Here is a 15,259-nt window from a genome sequence, read left to right on the forward strand (position 1 = left end):
GCCGGGGACAAGAGGAAACATCCCCCTCTCCCCCGACAGCAAGGGAACTGCAGACAAGGAATCCAAGATGGCCGCCGCTCCCACGTTGAGTGAAAAAGAATCCCCTGCCCATCGCAAGCTCCAGCGTGCTGAGGGCAAAGCAGGTGAAGCCAGCAGCTGCCTTTAGGTACACCTCCGACCATCGGACAAGCTCTCCCCACCCGATGTACAAGTAGAACACAGCCCCTTTCTATTCATCCACGATTTCGCCAAGCTGCATGCACGACAGACCAACCCGCATCCCATTGTGGTTGCAGCCACACTCTTACCTCGGAGCAGCAGAAACCAGAGCAACAGCAAACTTTTAAATTTCGACACCCCCCCCCCCCCCAGATGCCCAAACTAGCAAGGAGGGAGTCATTGGTAAAAGGAAGCCGAAGCTAACCCTTTTTCTTATTCTTTTTTTGTTTTTTAAACAACTTTATGAAGCCCCTGCTTCCTCTGGCAGAAAAATAGAACTGCCAAAGGAAACTAGGACCTCCAAGAAAAAATAAAAACCCTGAGCCTGCAGCCACAGACTCAAGGACTGAGCCTACAAAAGGGTCACCAATCCCCAGCTCTTCCACCTCCAATAGACAGGGAAGAACTCTCTAGTATCCAAAAACCCCCAGGAAGAAGGCTCCAAACAAAAAAATATATATGTATATATCATATCCACACTGCAGAACTGCAGGTTTTGAACCATCTGCTGGAGACAGAGAAATACTGAGGAGCTGCAGGTGGCACACAGGGTTCAGGTGCAGTATCAGTAAAACTTTCTCTGTATCCATCTGCTGGCAGGGAAGCAAAACCCAGGAGTCTGGACTGATCCGGGTACGTACAGGAAACAGGCGAATTCAATCTCTCTTTGTGTCTTCAATGGTCAAGAAAATTCCTGAGTATTTTTCCGACTCGAGATAACATTCCCAAAGTTGAAGTGTTATTAGGGTCCTGCCACCTTAAAACGTTGCTATTGTGAATGAATGCTGTATTCACTTAGTAAGAGGTTATGATTTTGGCAACATCTGTTGAATAAGTGTCTTTTATCCTATGTATTTGAACATATAGCAGTAGCGGGAAGTTGACATCTGACATCCTCCGGTGGTGTCATTGCATCTCCGTGGACAGAGCTGCATTCTTGCAGTGATATCAGAAACCAACTTCCCACTATTGCAATATAAAATGAAGGGCCGATGAGGATTTTTTAATGGATGCCATTTTCATAACCGTAACCACCATGCTCAGTGATTCATGTTCATTTACAGTAAGCATTTAAAAAGAAAATTGGTGATGGTCCTCTTTAAAAATACCGCATTGTAGAAACAGAGCTTAAAAGATGGTGAACACATTATTTTATTCATATTATAGAATTCGATGTTTGCTGCTTAGAATATTGTCCAGATGCTTTACTAAGTGAGGTGTGCTTCCCCTTGTCACTGTGTTTTCACTTTGAAGGCTGATGTCTGTGAAAAGGGAGCTGAGAGTGAAGGAGCTGGAGCTGCTGGAAAGGGCGAGGAGGCGTTTTCTGAAACATCAGCACAGCCAGCGAAAAATGGAACTCAGGAGGCTGGATGACGAAATTGAAAGAAAGGTTTGGAAAACCACATTCCAGGAAAAATCAATTTGATTTTATATAGACAGACTTGAAAAATCTCTGTTTAAACTCAGTAAATTTGACAGTTAATGTAGGCAGTGGTATTTTCTCTTTGTGGCAGTTATGATCCAGGCTTTATATGTGCACCAACTCTTCTTGGCTACTGGAAAAAATCCTTAGTCCTGTCTGTTTTATAACTAAGTAATGCTGCAAAACAAGAGAGGGTATATCATATGATGTGCTTACGTTTTGAATGTCTCATTTACCTGAAAAGTGATACTACCCCATGATAAGCCAGGTTCTGAAGTGTATTATTAAAGAAATATACTTCAGAACCTGGCTTATCATGGGGTAGTATGCTGTGATTGCTACAACACACTGGCTTATCGTCGGCTCAGTGTGCTGTGGTGGTCAAAAAAGCAAACAATGTTAGGAATTATTAGGAAGGGAATGGGAAATAAAACAGAGGATGTCATATAATGCCTCTGTATCACTCCATGTTGAGGCCACACCTTGAATACTGTGTGCAATTCTGGTCACTGCATCTCTAAAAGGATATAGCTGCACTGGAGAAAGTGCAGAGAAGGGCAACCAAAATAAGGGTTTAAGGAACAGCTGCCCTGTGAAAAAAGGCTAAAGAAGTTAGGGCTGTTCAGTTTGGAGAAGAGACAACTGAGGGGGGGATATGATAGAGGTCTACAAAATCATGAACCTTTGTTAGTTCCTTGGAGACTGAATTAGTTGGATCCTGCAAATTCTTTCTCTTTTAATTTACACTCTCAGATTTATTTATTTATTTATTTAACAGTTTTATATACCGACCTTCATAGTAAATAACCATATCGGATCATGGAGCGCCCCCTGGTCCTTCTATTAAGTTAGCAAGTAGATCATTTAAAACAAATCAAAGAAAATTCTTTTTCACTCAGCATATAGTTAATCTCTGGAATTCATTGCCAGAGGATGTTGTCAGTGTAACTAGGTTTAAAAAAGGTTTGGATAAGTTCCTAGAGGATAAATCCATAAACTGCTATGACGGTAATTAATAAGCAATAGTAGCTTGTGATCTATCTATGTTTGGGTACTTGCCAGGTACTTGTGACTTGGATTGGCCACTGTTGGAAACAGGATACTGGGCTTGATGGACCCTTGGTCTGTCCCAGTATGGCATATCTTATGTTATTATATAATACAGTATGCAGTGTCTTAAAAATGATTAATTTTGTAAAAGTGTTTAACACATCTTTCTATTATGGAAAGATAGAATATCAATACATATTGCTTTCAAAAATTATTTATTTTTATAATTCTGCTTGTAAGCTCCTGACTCTCAAACACTGTAGCAGAGTATTCAGCTGTGCCCTTTATCAACTTTGATGCTTGCTTTGTTTACTGTTTTTTGGTACCAGCACTCATACTCTGGCATTGTAACTTAGATTTCATCTTTACCTAGCTGCAGTATTTTTACATTTATAGAATGCCCGTGAGGAACCAGGAATAGTGTGTTTATCGGCCAAGAGATAAGGATATTAGAGACCAGAAAAATAGCATGGTGGACTCTGGCAGGAGGTAGAATAAAACTTCTTCCCTGTATAGTAACCTAGAAGAGATGGGAATTAGCAGGATCCAACCAATTCAGCTTCCAAGGAACTAACAAAGGTTCAAAGAAATTTCAGTAGAAAACAAATCTATAAACCTTCTAGGAACTAACTTGAAATTTTAAAGTAAAGAAAATAAACAGTATATGGAATAATGCAGAGCCAAAGCCTTGCCTGTAAAAATCTGTTCAGCTTTGTTAGCTCCTCCCTTGAAACTTCTTGTGAATAGTTATGAGGAAGTGGGGCGGGGCTGAACTGGGCTCCTCCCTTTGTCTGGAGGTATGCTTAAGGCTAATTTTCTTTAATCCAGAATAAGAAAAATCCTCTTGTGCCATAGAATGTACTAAACTTAAAAAATAAATAAAAAGGCATTTCATATGTAAATCCCAGCGTCACAATCCGAGGAGAGGAGAATAAAATTTTACTATGTTTAGGGAACCAGGAGTGTATTACATTACTGGGTCTGTAAGATCTCATTTTATAAGACTATTTCTCATGCATGAAGCAAAGCTGAATGTTTTATTTTTCAACAGCAATCACCCTTCTTATCCTAAGTTTATCTTTCTTGGACAAAGTGATATTTATGAAATAAGCTAATCTGACTTCCTCTATAGATCTTTCACCACATATGTTTTTGTTCTCTATAGATATACATGCGAAATCAAGAAACAACTGCTATAACGCAAGACATTGAAGTGAGACAGATGGAACTTGATGCACAAAGAATGTTTTTGGAGCAGGTATAAATTAAATGAATGTAAAACTAACCCGTTTTTGGGCATTTCCTCCTTTCTATTCCTTATCCCTCTCCTCAGGATAACATTCTGCACAGCAGGTTCCTTGGCATGTGAAGGGAAAGGGGGCAAGCAATCTACTGATGGAGGGGAGGAAGGTGAAAGCATCACAATCTCTCAAGCACTGCTCAGCCTGAGCAGCAGCATCCTGGTGGATCCGCCCCCTTAAAAGCACAGGGGCCAGCGGTGCTTTTGCAGAGCTCTGAATGCTGCAGCCTGCTACATTTTCTTTAAGGGAGTGATCCAATGGGACAATGCCATGCGAGCTGAGCAATGCCTCCTAGAAGAAAGCGCAGCTAGGATGGAGGAGGAGGAGCCCCTTACACCATGATGCACTTAGGCAGTTGCCTGATTCTCTTAGAGGTCCATATTCAGTAGGCCAGTTAGTGGACAAGTTATCCGGCTAAAATTAGCCGGATGACTTGTCCTATATATTCAACAGGATAAACACCCCACTGAATGTACTAATCTAAAGTTAAATCCAACCAACCCAAAGCCCAAACACCCACTGTACTCTGAGGACTAGATACTCACAAAACAACCCAAAAAGTCTCTCAGTAGACAATTATTTATATATATATTTTTTCACCGCTCTAACCCACTTTTTATTTTTAAATATATATCTTCTTTCTCTTTTGTAGGACTTTCAAGTAGTCAGAATGTTCAGGTTTATTTATTTATTTGTTTAATGGTTTTTATATACCGACATTCATCAAAGATATCACATCGGTTAACAGAAAAACAGTAAACTACGCTTAAGATGCGTTTGACATGAAACAGGCGAACAAATATATGCATTGCCATGAACAAAATATGTCATAAAAAATGTATGTCAGAAAGATTAGCTATATATATGTCAGATTAGCTATATATGTGTCAGAAAGATTAGCTATATATGGATAAATGGAAGTTCAAGATCGTTATATGACGGAATATAATGGTTCAAAGAAACCTACAATCAGAAAGATTGTATATATCATATCCCATAAATGGGAACTATATTTATTTGTTTTTATATACCGACATTCAAACATGGGTATCACATCGGTTTACATGATAACTTGTGTGATAGTGTGACAACAGGTCATAATATCTTTAGATTGTAACTTGTAAGAAAACTGCCTCAATGTACTGCTTTAACATTATATCTATATAATTTTAACAGTATGACTTTATAACTTTAGATGACAAACATGACTTGATTAACAATTATGACTGCCAACATTATTGTAACTTGAAAAACTGCTTCTATGTATTGCTTTAATCTTAATATTGTGTTCTGTTGTACCTGGATAACATCGAAAATTGAATGAGAAATGTGACTTAATTAACATTGTATATATATATATAGATTACATCCTGTTTTAACTCTTAAGTCCAGTTTTATTGATAATTTCATATTATTGTATTTTCTTAAATGTGTTAAAAAACCAACTTTGGGAGCACACACTTCTTGCAAGAAAACTCAATCATATATATTCAGATAAGTGACATTCTTCGGTTTTTGTATACAAATTTGTGATTGTTGGAATAGACTGTTTCATCGAAAAAGATTGCAAAGTGAAGGACTTTCAAGATTGAGTTTTCTTGCAAGAAGTCTGTGTTTCCAAAGTTAGTTTTTTAACACATTTAAAAAAATACAAAAATATGAAATTATCAATAAAACTGGACTTAAGAGTTAAAACAGGATGTAACCTGAGCATTCTGACTATTTGAAAGTCCTTGTAGGATTTTTTTTTTAAAGATTAAAATTGTCTACTGGGAGACTTTTTGGGTTGTTTTGCTAACCTAAAGTTATCCAGTTATGTTTGAATATAGCCACTTTGATTTTTAAGTTATCCGGCCTCCTTAACCAGATATCTTCAAAGATATCCAGTTAAGTAGAGATATGGAAAACCAAAACCTATGTAAATGGGCCTGTGGCTTGCTTCCTTGTTCCTTTCTCCAAAATCTAGATGAGGCCTTGTTGGCCTTGCATCTGCTACCCCAGCAAAGCCCTCTAAAGTATAATTACATGGCCCAGTCTGCCAACCCCATTACCAATTTCAACAATTTTTTAAATCACTCCCCCAGGCCCCCCCTACCCACCTGTGATGTATGAGTTAGCTATCTCTCACTGCTGACCCCTCCTCCATCCCCCTGATTCCACTAAACCCTGCCAGGAGCAAGGTATTTCCTTACCTTCTCCCAGTGCTTCAGCTCTGGCTTTGGGCAGATTCAGCGCTGGAAGCATAGGTTACGTGTAAATTTATGCTTCCAGCACTGAATCTGGAAGCATAAGACTCTAGCCGGATTAGGGACTGAATATCTGAAATCTTGCCATTTAGACGAATAACTAAATGTTATCTGTCTGAATGGCGCGTGAATATGGACCTCCTAGTGTGAAATCTGGCATGAGAGGGAATCCTGCAGTTCTGATTTCGAATCAGCAGGGGTCACCCCTACAATAGAAATCTTTCCCTTCTCCATCTTCCCCTCTGGGACCGAAGCTCATCACCTCTGTCATGCATCAAACCATGAAATTTAGGAGCCTACTGCTGAAGCCAAGCCACAGGGCTGGCCTAAACTCAGTTTGTATTGAATACATATTTAATTTTGCTTATCTTGCTTTTTGAAAAGCAGATTTCCGTGCTTGTTATGTATTGTGCTTGCACAATGCATTAATTACATTTTTTTTTTTTTTTTAGCTAACACAAAAGGGTTGTTTAGTTTGTATATTATTGCTCAGAGCAGCAGTACCGCTGTACAATTCTGGTCACCACATCTCAAAAAATATATAGTTGCGATGGAGAAGGTACAAAGAAGGGCAACCAAAATGATAAAGGGGATGGAACAGCTCCCTATGAGGAAAGGCTGAAGAGGTTAGAGCTGTTCAGCTTGGAGAAGAGACGGCTGAGGGGTGATATGATAGAGGTCTTTAAGATCATGAGAGGTCTTGAACGAGTAGATGTGACTCGGTTATTTACACTTTCGAATAATAGGAGGACTAGGGGGCATTCCGAGAAGTTAGCAAGTAGCACATTTAAGACCAATCAGAGAAAATTCTTTTTCACTCAACGCACAGTTAAGCTCTGGAATTTGTTGCCAGGATGTGGTTAGTGTAGCTGAGTTCAAAAAAAGGTTTGGATAAGTTCTTGGAGGAGAAGTCCATTAACAGCTATTAATCAAGTTTACTTAGGGAATAGGCACTGCTATTAATTGCATCAGTAGCATGGGATCTTCTTAGTGTTTGGGTAATTGCTAGGTTCTTGTGGCCTGGCTTGGCCTCTGTTGGAAACAGGATGCTGGGCTTGTTGTACCCTTGGTCTGACCCAGCATGGCAATTTCTTATGTTCTTATGGTATTTTATTGGGATATGTTTTCTTCAAAGGAATGTGCCTGTAAAGAAAAGAGGTTCAACATGGTTTGCAAAGAAAAGCAGTGTGCAATGTTCAAAGGCAATCCTGCCACCTAAGAGGATTTTGGGATTATTTTTGTTTTGATTTTGATTTTTTCAAAAATTGATCCTTTCAGGATGATAGGGCACAGATTTTCTTCATGTTCCTCACTGAAGTGTATTAGTAACTTTTCCAGCCAGATTCCCTTTCCCCAGGGTCTTATTACAGAAATAATATAACTCCACCCACACCCCCTCCTCCAAAATTTGGGACAATGAATTTTTTGAAAGTCCAAGGTCGCCTTGAAATTTAAATGAATATATTTATTTCTTGATTGCCGTTTCACAAATTCTGCTCAAAGCAATGTATTCCTTGCTTTATGCCCCATCCCCTCATCTCCAGGCAGCTTGCAGGGAACAGGAGAGGTAAGGATGAGGCTAGCACAGAGAAGAGCCAAAATAAAATAACCCATTCTGCTTCCTAATCCAACTTCTTCCCTCCTGTTATTCCCTTCTCCCCTTGTGTTCTGGAGGAGAGATTGGAGTGGACAGAACAAGCAGTCATTTTGACAAGTTTGATATAATTTTGCAGAGATTGATATCCCTTTAAAATAATTTAATCTTTTATGTAAACATCCTTACTCTTGCATATGTGGCCAGTCATACACCAGTTGAGAAATAATTGGATGTATTTTGGAAGTCTGCAGCCGCTCCATTCCCACAGCTGACACAGATGGCATTAATTTCAATTAACATTGTCAAACTTTGCTGATGCTGAGTATAGCTTCAGCATGCATAAACTCAAACATGACAATGACTTTTAAAAAAAAAAAAAAATTATATAAAAAGGATAGTTGCATTTTGCTGCAATCGAAAAGAAAAAAAACATTTCACAGTTTAAAGTGTATAAATTGTGTCTTTACTTGATAGTTGACTCTTCTGCACTCAGGCAGGCCAGTCCACACCCATGGGTTATGCACTCCTACCAGTAAATGGAGACAGAGAAAAACTGACTCGCTGAATTCACTGACATATGTCTTCATCAGATGGTGGATCTGCATCTCCCTAGTGGGGATTGCCTGTTTTAAAAAAAAAAAAAAAAAAGAGAGAGAGGAGAAACAGCTTTGAGCTCCTGAGGTGAACCCAATCTGGGGTGCTCTCTGTTGAGCATTTGAGCCTCTGTGCCTTTGCCAAGTTCAGACTCAAAAGGAGGATTTCCTAGCATGTAGCCAGATGGACTCAGGACCAGTGGGTTATGTGCTCTTCTGCTAGCAGATGGGAGAGAGTCAGATTTCAAAGCTGACGTCACCCTAGATATATACCCCTGTGGTGACCTCAGCTCCTCAGTATCTCTCCGTCTCCTAGCAGGTACGGACGCTATCCCCACACTAGCACAGTGTTAGCGAAATTGCAGTCAAAGAAGAAATTCTTACCTTCACTTTAAAGAGGATCGAGCCTCGCTCTCCTGCAGTGATACCTAAGGGTCCCTCCCCCAGTTGAGAATTCCTGAGGTGATTTTCGAGATCCCTCAGAGGTGTGCCTTGGTCCGGTAGCCAGCTTCCAGCATAGACTTAGCCGCTAAAGTGGTTGAAAGGCAACAGGTGTATAGCTGAGCACGGTGGTGAAGGCTATAGCCCTCTCCCCCCGCAGCTGGAGACTGTCCCTGCACACAGCTGGTAAGCACCGAGACCAGGTAAGCAGGAAACTAATCTAAGGTCTCCCGGCTCGGTGTGCCGTACCGACTCAGTTTTCCATCCGGCGAGGTAAAGAGGGGAGCACCGATCGGGATGAGCAGCCTTGATTGGGCTAGGCTCCGGCGCGGTGGTCCAGACACGTGGAGACACTTGGCGCCATCTTGCGCGTGGGGGGCTTCAGTGCCATCTTCCCCTCCTCGACCATCTGTTCGCACGGGCAGGCCAGACTGTCAGTGCACCCAACTTGCGCGTCTATAATATAGCCGCGTGCATAACTGCACACAGCTTCGCGCGTATCTGCATGCGTGCATAAGCGCACTTATAGCCACATGCGCATATCAAGGCGCATTACCTGTTCGATTATACACAGAGGCAATGGCACCGGCAGCAAAGAAGCTCAGAAGGGTACTCCCTTTGCACAGCCTGCCAGATCAGAACCACACAGCCTGAACTGGAGTCCTGCCTGTGTCAACACTGCGAGGAAGCCCAGGGAGAACCATCCAAGCCTGGTCCTTCACAGTCGGAGGATGGGTCAGGAGCTGCCTCATCTGACAACACCCTGGACCTAAGCAATTCTGACATGGTGTCCTCCCCATGAGAGGGCATTTCAGTGACCCCTACTCCGACTCCCCCTGGAACTAATATGGATCCAGGGGCCTTCTCCTGGTTGGAATTTTTCCAGGGACTGCAAGCCTTCGTTCAGGCGCAGGCAACCCCGGCCACAACCTGGGTGGAACCCCAGCCGGGAGCACCTGACCCTCCCGGCCCTGCTCGGGTGCCTCGAGACATGCCTCGCCTCACCAAGAATGGCCCTGACAGGGTCCCAAACACCATAGATGACAATTGTGAATCACTGGAGGAAGGAGAAATCCCCCCAGGCCTGGAACCATACAGAACCATGCTTTGCTTCTTCCACAGGGACGAATTGCCAGCCCTTGTTTCCCAGACTTTGAAGACTCTGGGGATTCCAGGCATGGACCCTATGGAGGAACCAAAGAAGAACCCCATCTTGGTATCCCTTTGTAAGGCCTCATGCTATTTCCCAATGCTGGAAGCCATCCAGGAACTGATTGACCTGGAATGGGATGCCTTGGAGGCAAACTTTAAAGGAGGTCGTGCCTTGGAAGCCTTGTACCCTCTGGAACCAGCGACCAAGGATTGCCTGCATTTTCCGAAAGTGGATGCCATGGTCTGCGCTGTCTTGAAGTGAAGGGGCAGCATTGAAGGATGCTCAAGATAGACTATTAGACTCCATCCTTAAGCAAGCCTTTGACGCAACAGCAATGACACTGCAGTTCACCTCCTGCTGCGCACGCTGGTGGCACGCTCCTGCTTGCTCCTCTCTCGAGAGATAATTCCAGAGCGTATGCTGGAGAAGCGATGGAACCTACCGCAGCCTTCCTGACAGACACAAGCTCAGACCTGGTGCGTTCCTCAGCCAAAGAAGCAGCCTCGGTAGTGGCAGCCAGAAGGCAGTTATGGTTGCAGAACTGGTTTGCAGATGTGACTTCTAAGGCAAATCTCACAAGAATGTCCTTTAAGGGATCTCTCCTATTTGGAAGCGAATTTGAGAAACTAACCAGCAAGTGGGGTGAATCTTCAGTGCCTTGACTACCGGAAGACAGATGGAAAAGATCCCAGTGTCCTTCTCTCAGAACAGTTAGAGACAGAGGCTCCCAACGCTTTCAACCCTACAGAAATTCGTCGTTCCAGGCACCTCATCCCTCTGGGAGGTCCCAGTCCTTTCAGAACAGACAACCCAAGAGAGGAATAGGTCTGGGGGCAGGTTTGACCTGAGCTTCCCAAGGAAAATGGGCCAACCCATCAACAGGAAGAGGAAATAGGGGGTCAACTCTCCCTCTTCTACCAACGATGGGTCGAGATCACGTCTGACAAATGGGTATTAAACATCATTCGAGAAGGTTACTCTCTGGAGTTTCGCAGCATCCCTTGGGACAAATTTATATCTCCCTGCCACTCCTACCTCAAGAGACTGGCAGTGGAATCCACTCTGATAAGACTACTCAGTCTGAAGGCTATAACTCCGGTACCTACACCCCAGCAAAATATGGGATGCTCTTCCATCTATTTTATCGTTCCCAAGAAAGAGGGATCATTCTGACCCATCCTGCACCTCAAGAACGTCAACAGTCATCTGCAGATACTACACTTCCGCATGGAGACTCTCCGCTCCGTAATACTGGCAGTACAACCGGGAGAGTTCCAAACCTCCCTGGACCTCTCCGAAGCCTACCTTCACATCCCAGTCCATCAAGACCACCAGCGTTTTTTATGTTTTGTAGTACTTAGCCACCATTACCAGTTTCGGGCACTACCCTTCGGCCTTGCAACCACCTCCAGAACATTCTCTAAGATTATGGTAGTAGTGGCGGTAACACTGAGGAAGGAAGGGATTTTGGTACACCTTTACTTGGACGATTGGCTGATCCGGGCAAAGTCTTCGGAAGAGAGCCTTCAGGTGACCAGCAGAGTCAAGACCCTCATTCAGGAACTCGGTTGGGTCGTGAATACCAACAAGAGCAGTCTGCAGCCCTCTCAGTCCTTAGAGTACCTGGAGGCCTATTTCGACACCAAACAGATCAAGGTCTTCTTCCCTCCCCCAAGGAGGAGGAAACTGTTGGAACAAGTACGACGATTGATGACCAATATGCGCCCCAAGGTATGGGACTATCTTCAGGTCCTTGGGCTCATTGTATCAACTCTGGAGGTAGTACTGTGGGCAAGGGCTCACATGCAGCCACTCCAACACTCCTTACTGTAACGCTGGAGCCCACTGTCCCAAGACTAATCGATTCGCCTCCACCTACCAGTAGAGGTATGTTCTCAGCTTCAGTGGTGGCTAAAGGAAGACCACCTAAGCAGAGGAGTAAGCCTATCCCTACCGAATTGGATCGTGCACAGACGCAAGCCTTCGAGGGTGGGGAGCCCACTGTCAGGAACTGACGGCCCAAGGACAGTGGACCAAGGAAGAGGCGGAATGGAACATAAACCGCCTGGAAGCTCGAGCAGTCAGACTAGCGTGCCTGCAGTTCAGCTAGAGACTCCAAGGGCAAGCGATTTGAGTGATGTTGGACAACGCCACAGCGGTTGCCTACGTCAACCGACAGGGAGGAACCAGAAACCAACAAGTGTCTCTGGAGATATAGGACCCCCTCATGGCATGGGCAGAGGTAAACCTGCAAGGGATCTCTGCCTCCTACATCGCAGGGAAAGACCACGTTTCAACGGTCTTTCTCAGCAGAGAAAACCTGGACCTGGGAGAGTGGGTGCTGTCGTCCAGAGGATTCCAACTGATAGTAAATCGCTGGGGCCTTCCGACCATGGACCTACTGGCAACATCTCATAATGCCCAAGTTTCCCCAGTTCTTCAGCCGCAGACGAGAGCAGCATTCCCAAGGGATCGGTGCCCTCGCCAAACCTGGCCAGAGGAAGACTTACTGTATGCCTCCCCCCATGGCCCCTATTGGGCCAGATCATCCACAAGATAGAGCACCACAGAGGATTAGTCCTTCTAGTGGCCCCGGATTGGCCCAGACGACAATGGTACGCAGACATGCAAAGACTCCTTGCGGGGAATCCTCTGTGCCTCCCTCCACACAGGGACCTTCTCCAGCAGGGTCCGATCCTTCACGAAGACCCGTCACGATTCTCTCTTGCGGTCTGGCCCTTGAGAGGACTCACCTGAAGAAGCGCGGTTTCTCGAAGGCCGTGATAGACACCTTGCTCCGCGAGCAGAAGTTTTCAATGTCTCTGGCATACATAAGGATCTGGAGAATATTCGAAGCCTGGTGCGAGGACTGCGGGGTACCCCCGCAAACTGCCAAGATCTCCATGATTCTGGAATTTTTACAGAATGGTATGAAGAAAGGGTTGTCACTCAACTCCCTCAAGGTTCAGGTAGCAGCCCTCTCCTGCTTCAGAACTGAAGTAAACGGAATCAGTCTGTCGGCACACCCGGACTTGGCCCGTTTCCAAAAAGGGGTTAAGCAACTCTGACCACCCCTGAAATGGCCGGTTCTCCTATGGAATCTCAACCTGGTATTGGACTTTCTAGCAGGGTCTTCCTTCAGGCCAGCACGCAGTCTGTCACTACACCTCTTAACCTTGAAGACTGTATTCTTGGTGGCAATATGCTCGGTCAGTCGCATCTCGGAACTACAGGCACTATCCTGTCGCGAACCATTTTATTCGATTTACTCCAGGAATGATACAGCTTTGCACCATCCCCTCCTTCCTACCGAAAGTGGTTCCACTTGAATCAATCCATCTCCCTGCCATCTCCAAAGGGACATAGGGACTCGGAAGACTCCCGCCTTCTTCGCCATCTAAATGTCGGCAGTCTCCTGGTACGATACCTGGAACAATCAGAACCGGTGTGCAAAACGGATTGCTTGTTTGTTCTCCACAGTGGGAAGAAACAAGGCGAAGCGGCCTTGCGAGCGACCATAGCTCGCTGGGTCAAGGAAGTAATCAAGGCAGCCTACATAGAGGCAGGGAAGCCTTTTCCCCTGCAGGTTAAGGCTCATTATACTAGGGCCCAGGCAGTATCCTGGGCAGATGCCACACTGCTGTCACCCGCCGAGATCTGTCAAGCGGCGACATGGTCTTCCCTACACCCCTTGTCCAGGTTCTACCGCCTGGATGTCCAGGCCCGATGTCCAGGCCCAAGGGCAGTGCTAAGTGGGCCACGGGCAGCCTCCCGCCCCGTTCAGGAGTAGCTTTTGTACATCCCACTGGTCCTGAGTCCATCTGGCTACATGCTAGGAAATGGAGAAATTACTTACCTGATAATTTTGTTTTCCTTAGTGTAGACAGATGGACTCAGCATCCCGCCCACGGCTGCCCAGGAGAAGCGCCAAGGAAGAGGCTGAGAAGCGAACCTCGCTGCTATACAAATACGGGTAAGCCGAGGTCTACACCTAGTACAGGGCACCTGCAATACGACTGGTGTCGGCGTTATGTTGGTTAAGTGCACTGGCAGTCGTCATTTTGAATCAAGTTTGAATCGTTTGTTTTAGTTAGCCAATATATATATATATGTCTACAATGGCTTTTCAAGGAGGATACTGAGGAGCTGAGGTCACTGCAGGGGTATATCTAGGGTGACATCAGCTTTGAAATCTGACTCCGTCTCCCATCTGCTAGCATAAGAGCACATAACCCACTGGTCTTGAGTCCATCTGTCTACACTAAGGAAAACGAAATTATCAGGTAAGTAATTTCTCCAATGGGGGAGCTTGGTGGTGAAGGCTTGTTCCCTTTCCCCTAGTAGCCACCAGCCTGGTCGTGATTTCAGTCAACGAAGATATGAGATCAGGTAAAAATAATACAGGGGGATTTTCCTTCCCTAGCAGGCCATATTCTCCCCCACCAGCGTTAATTTCTCCCTCGCACCTCCGATCGATCTCCAGATTGGGGGGGGGGGGGGGGGAGCAGTATGGCGAACCAGCGATACCATTAGTTCAGGCGCACTTCTGGGCTCCTGTACTGCCGTTCCTGTGTGTCGGCCTCTTGAGGAAAGGATTGGCTGCAACGACACACAGGCCGTGGCTGGGGGCTATTTCTTGCTTGTGTGTATGTAGTATGGCCAGCCTGGATCTGCGCAGGCAGGTATGCACGCAAGACTGTGGTCCTGAGTTTCACACTTACATGCGCGGGAACAGCTGCATGCACCCTTGTGTGTCGTGGGTGGTGTTTTCACAACGCTCAGGAGGCCACTGGACAGGAGCCATCCCCTTTGAGAAGGATATTGGAGCCGGGGGGGGGGTTAGAAAGACTGAGAGGTCTCCTATGCTGCAACTTTCCAAATAAGTGCAATCCAGCCATCATTCTCTCTTCGTCCAGTCCAGCATTGCTTCAAGGAGGATTGTTCTGCAAGGATTTTGCTGCTGTGCAGGCGTCCCCTCTGCCAAATCAGATTGGCGAAAGGCAGAGCAGGAGGTGATGTGCTGGTCAATGACAGTTGCCCCTGCCTTTCCCCCAGTTCCCCAGGGTGGGGGAGCAGGGGCCAGGCCATGGAGAGCACTTCGATCAGCCCCATGGACCCAGAGATGGATTTGGCATCCTTTTTCTGGATGGACATTTGTTCTATGGTTTGCAAATCTTTCTAAGAGGGCACCCTTTAAGAGGGCCCTATTAAAAAATCCTATTTTCCTCTCTGCGAC

The 15,259-nt window shown here is 45.1% G+C and overlaps 1 protein-coding gene across 2 annotated transcripts in view; it reads left to right on the top strand.

Moving 5' to 3' along the window:
• Positions 1 to 15,259, top strand: part of TBC1D31 (TBC1 domain family member 31) — a 151,838-nt gene that overhangs the window by 93,120 nt on the left and 43,459 nt on the right. For both annotated transcript variants that reach the window (XM_029591966.1, XM_029591967.1), the window contains 2 exons: positions 1,474 to 1,609; positions 3,858 to 3,950. In XM_029591966.1, coding sequence (XP_029447826.1) covers positions 1,474 to 1,609; positions 3,858 to 3,950 — 229 coding nt within the window. The remainder of the gene's footprint in view (positions 1 to 1,473; positions 1,610 to 3,857; positions 3,951 to 15,259) is intronic.

This window comes from Rhinatrema bivittatum, chromosome 2 (assembly GCF_901001135.1).
Source record: "Rhinatrema bivittatum chromosome 2, aRhiBiv1.1, whole genome shotgun sequence".
NCBI classification, from domain to species: Eukaryota; Metazoa; Chordata; class Amphibia; order Gymnophiona; family Rhinatrematidae; genus Rhinatrema; species Rhinatrema bivittatum.